Below are 17,218 nucleotides of genomic sequence, written 5' to 3'. Positions count from 1 at the left end.
TCTTGCCCTCAGGCCTCTGAGGATCAGCCATGTGGCCAGTACCCTGAGGGGGAGGGGGATCGGAACTCTGCTCTGAAGGAAACACAGTAGGTAAAGAGGGATAGAGCGAAGAACTGCTGACCATTTTCGAAAAATCCTCACATCCTGAATACTGGGGAGGTTTTTGGGGCCCCGTTAGTTCCTCCAGCCCCAGGTGAGTGGATTTTAAAGAAAGGGAAAAGGAATCCGAGGTGCTTTGTTGTGGCTGTCTGTTGTTTTCTGTTTGAAGTAAAAGTTTCCTAATTTGCAAAAATATTGGGAGGAATATAGAGGCTTTTTCATCTCCATTTTCCACTTTTAATGTTAATAAATCCCCAATTTCATTCCAAAATAGAACCAAATTCATATCTTCCAAAATAAGATCTGATTTTTCCACAGACAGCCCCTTTGCAAAATGTACTGATTTTCTGTTAGAGATGTTAATATCTGCAGAATTCAAAAGTTCTCTAATCTGAGAAGACACACTTTTTTTTTAACTAGATTGCTGTGTGCCCATTTTGATTTTTCCCAAAGCAATCTACTCTAATATCTCCCCCGCAGTGCACAGTCGAAACACAGAAAAATGTGGTTATTTGTTTGTATTTCTCGCGCATTGCAAGGAGGAGGGAATAAAAGGTGCCGGCTGGGCCTTCCCCCCTGCCCCCACCATGGAGACTCCGCTGGCTGCAGGGCGGTGCCACTGTTTTTTGAAACCGGTTCTGGCGCACTATACTTCCCGCATGGCAGATTGGTTTTAGGCTTCAACATGCCCTCCCCTCTGTGTGCCTCCAGAGCTCTGCACAGCTCCGACCCCAGGCCAGCCACCGTGTGGAATTCGAGCTCCCTCGGCACCCCGCTGTTACACAAACACCCCAGGGAGGGAGCTTTTATACTTAAAATTCTCTAGCAAGTGCCTGGGGCTGTGAAAAACTGTGCACTGAAGTCTCTGTTTGAGATCGCCCACCTTGGGCTTGATGAGGTCCCGATCTCATCCCTGAAACTGAAACTGTAAGCTGAAACTACTATAAAAGCAGTCTTTTGCCTTCAGGGTAGCTGCAAACCTTCGGCATTCTGAACCCTGTAAGTACGGGTCACAGCCTCTCACATGGATTTTAATGAAAAAAACCTACGTTGGAGTGCCATCTGATAAAACACCCTATTGCTCCCTATGTAGCCTGCAGAGCTAGCCTGAGGAGCTATCATGTAGAACAGGATAAGATATATAGAGGCTCTTCCCAGGGTTTTCCTCAGTTTATTTCTTCATGGCTTCAGAAGGGAAAAAGAAGAAAGAAAGAGGAGGATCCTCAAGGTCTGGGGTCTTTTCAATGGTCAGGAAAGGGGAGGGGAATGTTGGCTTCTTGCCAATCCCATTGCAGAGGGTCAGTCCATAGGTTTTACAGGGGTTGCAGGGACATACCATTCTTAAAGCATCTGGGTACAGGGTTACAACACCAGGACTCCTGGGAAGTGATGGAAGTTGTCTCAGTGAGCAATTCCGTGCACTCCTTCAATAGTCTCGAGTGGATCCCATCCAGCCCCACGGACTTCTGTGTGTCATGCACAAATATGGCCAAGTCACTAACCATTTCCCTTTGGATTATGGGGGCTTCATTCCACTTCCTGTCTTTGTCTTCCGGCTCAGGGTGTTTGGTATCCAGAGAACAACTGGTCTTACCATTAAGGACTGAGGCAAAGAAGGCATTAACTACTTTGGCCTGTTTCTCATCCTGAATAGGCCAAAATCTGCCCTCCAAAAGTCAAAGATGTTCTGCTGACGTCCCTGTCCTTACTTCTCTGATAATTTAAAACTCTTGTCATTTTGTGATCACTGTGCCCAAAATGGCCTCCAATTGTCACATCACCAAAGAGCTTGTCACTGTTTATAAACAACACGTCCAGAGGGATACCCTACCTAGCTGGCTTCCTCACCAGCTGTGCCAGGAAGTTATCTTCCACACATTCCAGTTACCTTCTAGACTGTTTCCTCTCTGCTGTGTTATATTTCCAGCAGACATCTGGGACTTTGACTTATCTCTCCTTCCTATCTCTTCTGAGGCGTTTACAGTCATCCTTTACAACACTCTAGCTGTGCAAGTGTCTTGGGTTACAATATAGGATGTGATCAAGTGTACTATTCTGTCACCATCTGTTGAAACCAGGTGGGGCATTGTTCTTTATCTTTTCACAACCCATCCTTCTTTCAGGGATCTATCTTCTGCTAATGGCCTATTGAGTCCCACTGTATGACTGATAAAATTACAGTAATTTCACGATTATAAGCCGCACCATTTTGACTAAAATTTTGGTCCCAACCTGGAAGTGTGGCTTACACTCAGGAGAGGCCAATATATGAACAAAGTTCAGAAATTTCCCAACCCAGAAGTGCAAGCCGTGGGCCAAGACAAGCTCACAAATTAAGCACCTGCCAGTAAAACCCACGATTGCGCGATTGTTACAAATTGGTTACTCTGTTGCGTAGCGGGGGGAGCAGGCAGTGCCAGGCCGGGGCAAGCCCAGTGATGGCAGTGCAGGTGGCAGACCGGGAAAAGCGAGCCCGGCAGTGGTGTCAGTGCGGCTCTGCTTGGTGGCGGTGGCAGCGCCGCCCGACCAGCCCCAAGGGCCCCGCCAAACAGCAGCGCCGAGCTAGGCCACCCAGCTCCATTGGGAGCCCCGAGTGGGACCAAGCCCACCTGGCCCTGAGCTGAGGCAGTAAACCCCGTGATTGCATGGTTGTTGCTAATTCGTTACTTTATTGCCCGCGGATCCTCGCTGCAAACGAAAGTGCATCTTATAATCCAGTGCGGCTTATATATGGAAGAAGAACAAAACATTGCCAACATCTGGAAGTGCGGCTTATAACCAGGTGCAGCATATAATCGTGAAATTACTTTACTTCATCCCTTTACAAGATGCTCCAACCAGGGGAGAGAACCATGCCCTTCTTACCAAGATAAAAACTGAGATTTTGGGACACCAAGTACCCCATTATCCATCTGGACTCCAGAGGAAAACTGGACTTCTCCACATCATCACTGGACTTTTGGAGGGAAACTGCACCCCTCTACAGGACCACTGCTTCAACTGAACCACATCTGTCACTGCAAGGGGACTGTAGCCACCATTTAGTGGGACTGCTACCAACACCCTGACTGACAGGGTGTCAGGTTGTATTCTGACTTTGTCAGTGTTTGGGGTTTGTGCTTTGTATTTCTATTTTAATTTTCTGAGTAAAGAACTGTTGTTATTCCTAATTCCCATATCTTTCCTTGAGAACCCCTTGATTTCAAAATTCTAATAATTTGGAGGGAGAGGGTTTACATTCTCTACTGTAAAGAGAGGTTCCTGCCTTTCTTAGCAGACACCTGTCCTCCAAACCAGGACAAGTCATCCTGCCATCTTTCAAACTATATCACGGTTTTCTGCTGCGGAATGGCTTTCAGCTTTTCCTGTTCCATCTGCCTCTGCTCTGTGCATCCATGTAGATGTGCTTCAGTTGGGCTGTTGATCTTGCCACCTGTTTTATGAGGGGAAGAAGTCTTGTGTGACTGTTCTCAAGCACTTCCATGGTTTCTTATGCATCAATAATGCTTGTGTCTTTGCTGTTGTGTAGAGCTCCATACCCTCCACTGAGAGGGCAGACCAAAGGACCCTGTTAGTACCTCAAGCGTTGGTGTGCCTCCCCCAGGCTTGTCTCTAGCAAACCTGGTTTTATCTCTTTCCCATTTCCCAGTTCAAAGGTCTTTGCAATCCATGATACTCCTCAGCCTACTTGCCTGCTCCCGCAGCTCTGTCACTAAGCAGAGGTGTTCCTGTACCTGGCCTCAGCTCTCACAGAGATGCTCACTGCCACTATCTAAGCAAGGTGCACCCTGCAGGTGACACCTGGGTCCAGTAGAACTCTGTCTGGGCAGCTGCATCAGTTGCAGCAGCTTCAGAGTTTAGGGAGGCTATGCCTTTCTGCTGGGTGCATCCTGTTGCTCCCTCCTTGGTCAACCTGGCAAAGGTTCAGCACCCTCACTGAACACCCTTGAACAGGAAAGCCGCCCCACACCCTGTGGCCTATCCTGGCCTGTACTGCTCCCTGTGGGCTCCATTTATACATGCTAGTAGGGCTTGGCCACCATTGCTCCTGGCCCTGCCCAGGTCCTGCCAGACCTTTTGGCACGAGCTGCAGATTCCTGGCTGGTCTCTAGAGGTAAAATTAAAAACAGTAACACAGGTATGTCTTTTATGTTTGGGTATGGGGTTTTTTTCCTTTTTGAGATGCTCTCAGTCATTCTAACCATGTTTTTTTCTGGCTCTATCTACATGTTAAATTTCTGTTTCCTATTTCTTACATCTGTACAACCTCCCAGAATGCCTTAAAATAATTACATTCAAAAGAGCATTTCCATGTCTCACTTCTGAGCATCAATTCTTCCAGTTGAGTTATTTACTGCCCTTTTGTATATAGCACAAAGAAGGATGAGAAATGTAATATATAAATTATAGTGCACCTCTGTCATTTCCCTCTTTATTTCATCTTTACTAAGGTCTTTTGTATATACTGAGAGGTGAATCCTAGCCTTCCGCACTCTTTTTGGTCTCTTCTAAGCCCTGCTCTGATTTTCCAGTAACTGTTACTAACTTACTCATGGAAGCGTCATTGTCCTAGGCTTTTTTACAAACCCATAACAGGAAAATTATCTCTGACCTTAAGTGTATTTTGATATCATGTGGTTCTGCGAGTATATGTCATATTCCCTAGGAGATGATTCCATTGTTTCATTTGAAAACATTATGCTGTGCTGGCCATATCTTCCATTCATTTCATTTTAAGCTGTGTTGTTGTCTACTGAGGGCTCCAATTACAAATATACTGTTACTTATGGAAACATACAGATGCTCTTTATTAAGGAAAGTGCATCTTTTAGCCTCTTGCACAACACAACTCCCTTAAACAAAATGTTTTACTGTTTTTCTGAATTTCAACTTCAATTGCAATGCATTGTTCTCAGGAGTGTGACTTGCTGGATTATTAAGAAGTGTCAAATAGCCAAAAAGGGACAGAAGGGAGACAGGCTTCTTGCTGAAGAGCTGATTATCCCTATTAGCTAATCTAATTTATGGGAAAACAATTAAAATAATAAGAAATTAATAATTTTTAATTGAGTTTCATAATTAACATCACAAAAGTATGTCATACTTTAGCTGGTGTAGCTTTGACTTAGCACCTTTTGATTCCTGTATTTAAGGTTTTCTTTTTATACCAACTGCATAATTAAGAGGACTTACTGTTGGCTAATTCTCTCTGCTTCAGAAACTGGTGGTGTAGTCAAAGTTCATCATATACCTTGTTAATTGGATACCTGATACAGGGGTCCTGATCTCCTTGAAAATGAAGAAATAAAAAGAAAGCCTTTACAGTCTGTGAGTGATTTAAGTCAGACTAAGAATACTGCTTTTATACAATATCACTTTACATTTACTGTCACATGTATTTGCACAATCCTATATTTGTACAATATACCATAGTCCTGCACCATTGCCAAACATGTGAGATCAAATATGGTAAATTGCTGTTGTTGTTGAGGTCTGATATGCCAGAAGAAAAACACAAGTCTGAAATTACCAAAAACTTCATGGGAAAGAGGAAAGGAGTTCCCAGAAATATACAGTAATTTCACGAATACAAGCCGCACTAATTTGACGAAGATTTTGCTCCTAAACCAGAAATGCGGCCAATATTCAGGAGCGGCTAATATGTGAATAATTTTCTGACATTTACAACCTCAGAAGAGCCAACCAGAGTGTCGAGCCGAGCTGCTGCAAAGTTGGCATTTTGTGATTGTTACAAATTGCTACTCTGTTGCACCGCGGGTGGAGCCTGGCTGCCTGCAGGCAGCACGAGGGGCGGGGAGAGAGGCGGGAGAGCTCCCTACCACAGCCTGGGGGAGAGACGGGGGGGCCCCGTGCCGCCATTGCCGCGGCTCGGGGAGGAGGGGGTGGACCCGGGCCGCCCCTGCCGCGGCTCGGGGAGGCGGTGGGGGGCTCCGTCCCTGCCTGCCACCACAGGGCAGCGCCGGGCCGTGGTGACCGAGCCCAGTGGCAACGGCGGCTGGCCCCCAGTGGCCCCGCCGAGCGGCAGCGCCGGGCTGGGCTACCTGGCCCCGTCAGCAGCCCCTAGCGGGCCGAACCTGCACAGCCTTAGCTGAGCCAGTGAACCCCACCCTGGCGCTGTTCTGTTACTATTTGGCAACTTTGTTGCACGCGGGTCCTCGCTGCGAACGACAGAGCGGCTTATATTCAGGTGCGGCTTATTTATGGACAAAAAACGAAATATTTGCCAACACCCAGAGATGCGGCTTATACTCAGTGCGGCTTGTATTCATGAATTTACTGTAGTAAAAAACGAATGCTTCTGCCTTTTGAAATGAGCTTGCCAGATCCTTCCAAAAGCAGATGAATGTTCTTCACCTGATGATTGTTTATCAACTGTCTGCATGTCTGCTTATCTGCTTTGCTCCCTTGAACTATTGATCTGTGGACCAGAGAAGATGGGGTTATGTAGTCACACTTCTAGTAAAGGTTCCCATTCTCCCAGTCCATCTTCAGTAAAAAAATGTGTAAAAAAGAGTGGTATCATTGTGGGGTATTGTGGGGGTATCCCACAATGATGCAAGAGGATACAAGATAACCTCAAGAATTAAATATACAGCTGTACCTATCCACACACATTAGAACAGGCAATTTGTTTGGGATATTTCTTCTAGTTAGATGTGAGGTTAGCTTCTTTCAAAATGTTTTAAAAAGTATTTTTACAAAGAGAGCTGGCAAAGAATGACTGACAAAGGCAGACAGAGGCTTCAAGCATTAATTTAATTGCAAAAGAGAAAGTAAAGTTAGCTTGGAAATCATTGCAGTGACCTCAGCTTGAGATATTGAATAGCAAATACTGTTTCCTACTGAGTAATACAGTATCTCAGATACAAATAATACATAAAATTTTGCTTCTGTTTTTCACTAGCTTTATACTACTAGGTAATATAAGTCCTGGCTGACATGAGTGAGAGTTTTAAGGTTACAGTTGCTGGGAAGTCTGAATTAACAGGTTAAAGCCCTAGGTTCAAGAAACCCCAGTACACCTTTGCAGTAAAGTCTGTTTTACCATTGTTTCAGTGGTTTTTTCGGGCAGGATTTGTGGTACTGTTCTCTCTTAATACAGTGTCTCACGCAACTGGTTTGTGATCACAGATTAGTGTCTCTCCAGTGCTACAACAATCAAAGGAAAATAATAAAGAGTATTTTAAAGCTCTGGTACTGTAAGTTGATAGTACAAAGCCATAGAGGAAAATTATGCAGAGCCAGATTTACACAGAAAGTGTTTGTATTTGTATTACCCAATTTATATTACCCATCGCAGACCATTATTTTGCTTCTTTCTAGCAAATGACCTTGTCTGATGTTCTTCAATACATCACATGGGTCTTGCTATGCCACTGTTTGTGCCTCTGCTCCTCTGAGTCACTTACAAAGACAGTTGGACAGCAAGCAGCTCTTTCTTCTCCGTTTGTATTTCACAAGGAAGCCCTTGGAAGTGCAGAAGTGAGCCCTGGGTGTCAGGCAGATGTGTTAGATAATGGGCAGGCTAGCAGGCTTCAGAACTGGGGAGGACCCAGTGCATGATGCAGACTGAGCACCTGAAAAAGAACTGGTAGCATGATTTTACCATTAATGATTTTTTTCTGACAAATGTTGAAAAACACTTCACTGTTATGAATTTCATTATTAACATGCAAAAAAATCACCCATTCAGAAGACAAGTTTATTAGTTAAGGCCTTTGTGAGGGTCCAGGAGTGTTTTTATGTTATCTGGGCTGTGTCCTGAGAGGGACCTCTAGCTATCTCCCCAGATTTCATGAGGAGTCTCAGACACAGGACAGTATTTGGATGCACACCCATCCCTTACAATATGTCCTTAACACAAGTGTTTCACCTTGTGATTGTGTAGTATTCTGGCTTTGCATTTAACTTGCTTGGTCTCTTATTCAGAAAAATACTGCTTAGCTTGGGAGATGAAAGTACTGATACAGCCTGTATCACACCTGTCTTACATGATTGCTTCCAGTAAAATCAATGAAATTATTTGTGCAGGATATGGTCCAGAGTTAGGAAAAAATCTTATCCATTTTCAGGTGCAGACAAAGGGAGTATTAAGGATCATGAGAGTCTCATAGTGTACAAGGGGATGAGGTATAGGACAGGGTAGGGTGGAATAGGGATAGGGATAGGGATAGGGATAGGGATAGGGATAGGGATAGGGATAGGGATAGGGATAGGGATAGGGATAGGGATAGGGATAGGGATAGGGATAGGGATAGGGATAGGGATAGGGATAGGGATAGGGATAGGGATAGGAAAGGAAAGGAAAGGAAAGGAAAGGAAAGGAAAGGAAAGGAAAGGAAAGGAAAGGAAAGGAAAGGAAAGGAAAGGAAAGGAAAGGAAAGGAAAGGAAAGGAAAGGAAAGGAAAGGAAAGGAAAGGAAAGGAAAGGAAAGGAAAGGAAAGGAAAGGAAAGGAAAGGAAAGGAAAGGAAAGGAAAGGAAAGGAAAGGAAAGGAAAGGAAAGGAAAGGAAAGGAAAGGAAAGGAAAAAGGAAAGGAAAAAGGAAAGGAAAAAGGAAAGGAAAAAGGAAAGGATCTCAGTCAGGCAAATAGGATAGTTGTCCAAGTATCTTATTAAAATCTGTTTCAAGGTGCCTAGTTGAGGCCTAGTGGGGGCACTTGGTTTTAGGTTAGGGCTTTATTGAAGTTACAGTTTAAGTAATTAAATTGTTACAAAAATAATATTAGAGGTGGATGCAGGCTGGAAATATGTTACATTTTTCTGGAAAAACTAATTAAAAATAATTTTCGCTCCTGTTACTTTGCCAAGACCTATTTTCAGGACTCTGTGCTTCCCCTCAAGAATCCAATGAAATCTCAGGCACCTCAAACAAATCGAGGCAGTATACTCAGGATTTGGCTGGTTAAAAACAAAAGGAAGGAAATATTTCTTACTTTAAATTTTTTTAAGTTATCATTTTTATACTCATGCACATTTTGCTGTTAATTTTGGCTGGTAAATACTTCTCTTTATACAACAACAACTTAACCATTCCCCTTTTGTATACCATAAACTCAGATCCTGTGTAATCTTGGGTTTCTGTGCTGGCTATTTCCAGGATACAGTGCAATTCTGTATGAAACTTGGATGTGAGGCACATCTGAGTTGAACAAGGACAGTGTAAATTTTGCCCCTGCTTACCCAGGGCTGTCGTGCACAGTGAGCAGAATGATGTTTTCTGCAGATCTCCTCTCATGTGCCTGCCACCACAGTGGTGGAGTCTCTTTCTCTATAGAATGGCTACCAGAGAGATGACTGGTGCTGAGTTTCATTTGTCTGGATTTTCCTCATTTTTATTTACTTTGGAGTTTCATAATGTCCATCTTGCTTACTTCAGGATTGTTAAAAATGTGAGTAAAATTTCTGTGTGAATTAAGCGAGGATTTTAAATAAAAAAGAAATATGACATTTTAGTTTTATTCCTGGTGGTTTGTAATGCTTTTCTAATACACTGGGGTTTTGTGTTCTTTTACAAAATCACTGTATTATCACTCAGATGTCTCAAACATGGTGATAGATTACTCTGAAAGGCATTTCCCATCCTACTTCTATGGAAACTGCTGGGCAGCCAGCTGAAGAGTAGTTGAGTGATTAGACTGTCATTGAAAACACATAAATAAATGTATTTTAGTGTTCTTGTGTACTCTCTGCACCAAATGTGATATGAAAGTTATGTATGCCCTTATGTAATCTCAGGTTGGGTTTACAGAAGAAAAGAGTTTAAAAAGATACTGAATAATTCAGTAGCGCATCATGACTGTGGAAACCTTGCCTTTGACTAAGAAAATGGCAGGCAAGTTTAGGTTGGTGAAAGTCATGGCAGGAGCAGGAATATTTTAAGATATGGGCAGGAGAATGATGTACCATGGGGAAGGCCTTGCAGTTTGTCATCCTCTTTGCATGAGTCTTGTCAGTCTGGGGGAAGTTCCCAGTTTCCCGCTTGGAAAGCAGGACAAGCTACCTCCCATGTTTTGCAAGGTTGTAAGTGAGAGATGGGCCCCAGTTCACATCATGTTAGTTTCCTTGTCCGATTTTATACTCTTTACTGTTCAATTTGGCTAAGGGCATTTAGCCTAACCATGTTTCCATGCATGCAGGATAAATGATGCTCTCAAGAAGTGATGGGAATGTTGCTCAGATGCTTTCAACCAGGCTGAGACACTTGTTATTAGGCAACCTTAAAATGCCACAGCATCAGTGGAGGATGAAGTTCCTGCTGTCTGGTGCAATTGTGTACTACAAATTCAAAACTGTAAATTGTTTTGGTTTCAACCCTCTTTTATGTAAATTTTGCATCCTCCCCAAAAGAATGTGAGGACTGCAAAGAGAAATATGCAGGAGTTGGGAAATAGAGAATGGTCTGCTATTGCTTTTGTGCATCATCTCTTCAATTACATGAATTATGCAATGTTTTATACTATCTTCCCATCTTTCTGGTGGCATAGGATGAATAGTGTTAGGTACTAGCAAGTAGAAGATGTCGGTGTCCAAAGACACCCAAGCTGCTTTTTTTTCCCCCCAGGAAATGGAAACAGTATTATGAATAAAGCGAGGAATTACAGATGGAAAGATGAAGCTGTTCCCTTTCTTTTCTCTAGAGTCACTGCATAACAGTAGCTTTTAGCCAAATACTTGAGCTGAGATATTCAAGGGAAGCTTCTAATAATGAATTCAGAGTTTTAGAAGGTTTAGAAAGTCACCCCTGTAAGTCCTTTGCAAAAGATTTAGAACATGCATGATGATGATTTATGACATGCTTTGAACAACTTCTCATCTGACTGGTAATGCAAAGTGTACCCTGGAGAAGTTAAGTTTCTGCAATTTCCAATTGGGTATTCAAGATAAGCTGATGCTTCTGATAATTTCGATGTTCTATTTCTCTCTGGTTTTGTGCCCAGTTTAAAGGTAAGGACATACCACCTCCCTTTTGAAGGTATGGGAGCAATGTAGCAGTACTGGTGGTAGACCAGACCACTGTAAACAGAAACTAGATGAAAGTGTCCATGTAAATGTTTATCATCTCTTCTCAGAGCATGGCTTGGACACTTCATACTCATTACAGGATTGGTTTTAAATCCTTATTAATTGTCCATGCTGATGACTTGACCTTCTAGCCTCTCAAACTCATTGAGCTCCACACCTCTCCTTATCTCTGCCCTACTGTTTTGCTCCTCTGCTTTTTCTTTTCACTACTTCTTGGGTGTGGTGGCTTTCAGAGAGAAACTGTGCCGTATGAGGATGACCCTCTCGGTTCTGCACTTGGGGCCATGTATTTCCTCCTTCACCACCTTGTCCAACTTAAGCTGTGTGTGTTGCCATGGAGAAAAATTTGTGAGGATGGCAGATACCATCTAACCAGTACGGAGGAAGTCTCTACCACATTTGTGGCTAAGTGTTTCTATCCAGCCTATGCAAGCGGATTTTTTTCAAAGGCTTATAACTTAGCGAAATCTGGGCAACTTTTAATAAAAACTTTTCTCTTGCCAACATTTTAAGTTCTTTTTGCAAAACATGGAGGCACTGGAGCTTTTTAATGAAACAGCTATTTTAAAAAAAACAACAAACAACCAAACAAAAAAAACCTCAACCAAAACTAGGAATAATAACATGTTTTTCTCTCAGTTGTTCTCAGAAAGCTTGTTCTGTTGTTCTCAGAAACAGCTGAACTAGTTCAGCCTGATTTATTTATTTTGGAAAGAATCAGCTGAGACAAACTTCCAGCATGGGAAATTTTGCCCAACTGGTTAGCATTTCTCAAAGTTTGGCAAACTTTAAAGCAAATGGAAATGTTCTTATACTGAGAAGTCAAAGGCAAGCTTACATATCAGCAATGTTCCCTGCTTAGGATAGAAAAAGACTATATATATTAATTGCTTTTTCTTAATGTTTCAGGTTCTTTGAGTACATATTGCTCTACAAAGATGCGGTGATGTTTCAGATTGAACAAGTTACAAAGCTTTGCTCAAAGATTTCTCTGACAGAGCCATGGGATCCATATGATATTCCTGCCAATTCAACTTATGAAGATCAGTACTCCATTGGGGGACCTGGAGATGAAGTTATGGTACAGGAATGGTCTGACAGGAAACCAGCCAGGAAATGTACGTGCATGCTTTTGTTTAATTTTAATAATAGTCAATGTCTCTGCTGCACAGGGAAAAATAAAATTATTCACGTTTCACCCTGGCTTTCCATATTTCTATAAAGTTATCTGGAAGAAGTAATGAAAATGCCCTGTGGACAGAATATAATTTTAATAATAATGCATTTTTTTAGGAAAATGTCATATTTCAGCAGGATTAAATATGTTCAGGGGACTTGATTGTGTTGTATTTGGTGTCAGACAGAGTTTGGCGTGGAAACAGCATCATTTCGTGTCTGAATCTGTCAGCCTGTATCCGAAATTTATCTAGAGAAGAATTGGTACTATATTTAGGGGCACACAAACTAGAGCCTGTGTAGCAGAAACAAAGCAAGTTTTTTGTCAATGTTTGTCTACACATGGTTCTGCAGCCACTGAAATCCTTAATATGTGCCTAAATTTTGTTGTCCTCTATACTGGTAAGAAATATCTGCTCTCAAGACTTAGTTCTGCACGTGGCAGATGAACACTTGCATCGTAAAAGAAAGGAGGCTGAATTTTCCAAGGTGTAGTATGTTAAATTTTGAATGCATAGAAATTTATTAGCAGTTTGGCTTCCATTTCATCTATGGTTTATTGATGTCCTAGGCAACTATAAAAATAATTTTAAAACTGTGAAATTTATGGGACTATTCAGCTAATGCAACTTTTATGGTTATGGTCATCTAATACATAGGCTGGTTATGAACTTGAGCATTTAGCTAGAGGAAAATATTTCTTTCTTGAGTAAAAGTAGAACAAATGAAGTAGAGAATGAAGGATAAGATCATTAGACCTCTGTAACTAAGTTGATATATCCTCTGGCATTCTGCAAAAGGCAAATTATCACTCACTCCAATAATAATTTTTTTTCAGATCTGATATTTTTGGAATTTTTTTTGAACTTTGTATCCAGATACATTCAATTAATGATGTGTGATTTTGATCCTGTATTATTTTGTATCTCCAGTGCTTTTCTGTACAATCATTCATAATGTCTGAAAGTTACTATCTCCTATATACTTTTCAACTAGAATTGTATTGTAAAATTATATTTCTTTTAAAATTATAAAAGTTTTAGGGGAGATACAGGCTACTTTGGTAGCATCATATTTAGCCATTCTTTTTTATTCTAAATTCTGAGAGAAGACTTGTTCAGTAAAAGGTTGCCTCCATTTCTGTCTACTTAAAACTGTATCAAGGTCAGAAATTTTTTTGCATATTAACATTCTCAAATAGATATATTCAAATACTGCTTAGTTTGCTACCCTTTCTTTGGATACAGTATATGTATGTTTCATGTCACCATTTATTTCTGGTAATGTGGTTGTGGTACAGCCTATGACACAAAACTGAAAGTACTGAAAGTAAGTGTGTGTGATTGCTGCTAGGTGGGAGAAAATAAGTGTTCTCAGGACTAGAAGAATTTGCTACAGGCATTCCTCAGCGGAACTGATTTATGATCACAGTAGGTACAGTAATTTCACGACTGTAAGGCGCACCAGATTATAAGGCGCACCTCTGGGAGTCAGCAAATTTCGCAACTTTGTACAATGTATAAGGTGACTGGACTATAAGGTGCACTTTTTTTTTTGCAGGGAGGAGCTGTGCCACGTGCAACAAAGTAACGAATTACTGGCAGGTGCTCAATTTGCAAACATTTTTCACAGATCGGTGTAGCCTTTAAACGCAGCCCCAAGTGCCCTCCCTGTGCTGCGGGCCCCGGCAGTCCTGCTCGCCTTCGGCGCCAGCTGTCATGGCTCGCAGCTCCCAGCTCCCACCGTGCGGCCGCGCCGCGTCCCAGCATCCCCCAGCCCGGCGGCTGCGGCAGGTCCTGGCTTCCCCCTGCCTGGTGGCCGTGCCACATCCCCCCGGCCTGACATCATCTTGTCCCATTCATCTTGTCACCTAAAGCTGTCACATTTCTGGTTGGTTGCAGTGGAATCCTGGGTCGGCATTTACACCGTCAAAGACTGTTACCCAGTACAGGAAACCTACACCAAGAACTACAGCGTGACAACCTCCACTCGCTTCTTTGACATCCATCCAGGCATTGCAGACCCCTCCATCTTCACCCCACCCAGCACCTGCCAGACAGCCCAACTGATGAGGATGAAAGATGAATGCTGATTATGGACACTGGCTGCCCTGTGCAAACACATACTAGCCAAGAGGATGGTTATTAGTAGTCAGTTGTTGACATCTAAGATACTTTTTCAAGCTAATTGTTGCTCTTTTTGGAATTTGTAAGTTTTGAGAACAAACTTGAGAGAGAACATAGGCATATAGCAGTAAAATACATAAAACAAAAGATATCTTTAGATCACATTAATCTGCTCAGTGAAGCACTTGCAGTATTATATAGTTACCAGTAAGATAGCATTTCTAGATACTATTTATTTAAGGTTGATTTTTCCTTTTGCAAAGATTGCATTTATTTTTTCAAGAAGACAAAGCATAAGCAGACAGCAGCAATGGTACTGTCTAGAAGTAAAGCTAAATTTTGTTGTCTTTTTTGTTGTTACTTCTGGAAACTTGAAGGGAAAGGTGACCTGTGTAAAACCTCATCCCTAAGTAAAAAATATAATTTTAAATTATATGCATCAAAATTGTGTAAATTTGTTGTTTCGGTTTTATTTTGCTTTGTGTTCTGTTTTGGTTGTTTGGGTTTTTTTTCTCTCTGCTCTTCAGGAAGCTGATAGTCAATTTTTGAGCTAAGTTTTGTTCTTTCTGAAAAGAAACTGGAGTTTCTTTTCATGTAATGCTTGCTGACATGCAAAAAAATACTTTTCTGTTTCTTGGGAGAATGGTGTGAAAGGAAGGGAAGGAGGGAGAGGTACACCTTCAAAAAGAAGTAAGCCGAAGTTTTTATGCATCTCCCTTTTGGAGAAGGCTTCCAGTGGTGTGTAATGAGACAATTTTCAGTCACATTTTACTTCAGCACTCACTTTTCAAGGCAATACTAGTTTTAACCTATGCAAAGGGATTAAACAGTACTGCACTCTAAACTGCTTTAATGTTTTGTAACTACTTTCAACAGTCTTTAGTCAGGGTGTGGAAACACCTTTATAATTCCAGGGAGGTTTGAAAAAAAAAAAAGCTGTTCTTCGTACACAGTTAGTAAAGGCTGAATCTACATTCACACAGTGTTTGGTGGTTGGGATGGAGAGAAAGACAGAGCCTGGGACCTGTTAGAGAGGTGGGAAGGAGGAATGGGAGAGACAGGTTTTAGATGTCCTCTCTGCAGTGTGGCAGCAAGACACTGAAATCTAAGCAGACATGACAATCTTGCTTTCTTTCGCACCCACTCCGTTGAAGCCTGTTTTATTTCTTGTTTCATCAGCATTTCAATCTTAATATCTTCACATAACCAAAAAGTCCATGGAGTGCATATATTTTGCATTAGAAAATTCAAACTAGACCTTCATGCACCTTTGAGATTCTCAGAAGTGTGATGAGTTTTACACTTTTACCGAATTAGATTAACTGATTTATTTTGTAAGGTATGTATTTTATTTATTACTTGAAAATAAATTTAAAGACAGATTCTTGTCCTCTTACACATGTTGAGTAGTTGTTTGTTCCAGAAGTCATCTGGCTGTAAACAAATGTAAACATTGGGAAGTCTGGTATCTCCAGAGGAGAGATGCTGGGAAGGCTTTTAGTGTTTTTTATTCTCATAGCTTTTTGTATGTAAGCGATACAGTGGTTGTATTTCTTTCACAGTCATGGTCAGAATGGCATTTTACTTTGCCCCATGCCTAATGGAAGCATATATAATACTGGTTAAAATTTATCTAGTTCATTAAAAATTTCTCTTGGAGAGGGCTGTTTCACTGAAACACACTAATGAAAAGAAGGATTGGGTTTCCTTGAATTTAAGGTGCACTTATTGTGTATTTGCCTTGTGTATCTTTTGTGTGACACTCTAAATGCTAACTGCATATAGTTCTCATTAGGATAATGATTAAGATGCATTTCTTAATATGTGTCTTGTTAGAATCTGGGAAACATAGTCTGGCTAACAAACATGAATCTGTGATACTGAATTGTTTGGGATGGCTTTGTTGCGGTCAAGCAGATAGCTGGGTAATTAGGGTGTTTGTATTATGTTTTGCTGACAATGATGTAGTTTCTCGCAATAGCATTAAATGTTCCTTTAAATATGAATTTGAAAATTTGCTAAAATCTGGTACGCAAAAGTGCTTTAAAAATTTTGCCCTGACTTGCAGGGCAATTTTATATGTCTAAATATGTTCCTTCTAAAACAATGTTTTCTTCATATTTTGCTCTACAAGTCCAAAGAGTTGACAAAGAGATGTCAAGCAGCAAAATTTAGGATTACGTATTTTGAATTAGCCACAAACCAAATATGAAGCACAACATGCGTACACCTGGTTTATTATCTTTGTTATGATGTGCTTTGGTTTGTTGTTGTGTACCACAAGAGACATGTCTTTAGGCAACTAAGCCAGTGACTCAATGAGAAGGAGCACGAAAGGAATATAAGGTAGCTATATAGTATGCTGCCACAGTTGAATAAAAATGGGGGGTTCATATGTCTGTCTGGCAAACCTGTTTATCACAGTTATTTGGTGAAAAAATAATAATAAATTGTATGTACATGAGTTATATTGTATTCTGTTGGGTTACAGCAACAGAACCTGATAGCTGAATAGTCTGTGAGGCAAAGCTGATTTTGTGAGATTTCCCGTGTTTCCTGGTTTCCGCTGGGCCAGAAATAGTGTAAACATAGATCTGCTTGCCATATATTTGTGTTTCTGCTTGGAGTCTTTACTGAAAGCAGGGTTTGTAGAAACACAACATTGTTTAATTTAAAGTTAACCAAACATCCCTGAACCTCAAAGGAAGGTTTCGTTTGAGTTTGGGGAGGAGATCTGGGCATTTGGTTCAGTTCCTATTTTAACAGTTAGCTT

General features: G+C 41.4%; 1 protein-coding gene across 2 annotated transcripts in view; it reads left to right on the top strand.

The window, feature by feature from the left end:
- EPDR1 (ependymin related 1) overlaps positions 1-16,909 on the top strand; it is a 50,696-nt gene extending 33,787 nt beyond the window's left edge. Inside the window, exons 2-4 of one of the 2 annotated variants that reach the window (XM_033082778.2) lie at positions 12,053-12,261; positions 13,880-13,923; positions 14,221-16,909. In XM_033082778.2, the coding sequence (XP_032938669.1) occupies positions 12,053-12,261; positions 13,880-13,923; positions 14,221-14,298 (331 nt within the window). In that variant the 3' untranslated portion in view covers positions 14,299-16,909. The remainder of the gene's footprint in view (positions 1-12,052; positions 12,262-13,879; positions 13,924-14,220) is intronic. The other variant, XM_033082770.2, reaches the window with a different exon arrangement.
- The last annotated feature ends 309 nt before the right edge of the window (positions 16,910-17,218 follow it).

Source organism: Catharus ustulatus, chromosome 1 (genome assembly GCF_009819885.2).
Source record: "Catharus ustulatus isolate bCatUst1 chromosome 1, bCatUst1.pri.v2, whole genome shotgun sequence".
Lineage (NCBI taxonomy): Eukaryota > Metazoa > Chordata > Aves > Passeriformes > Turdidae > Catharus > Catharus ustulatus.
This window is presented reverse-complemented; position numbering and strand designations above follow the sequence as displayed.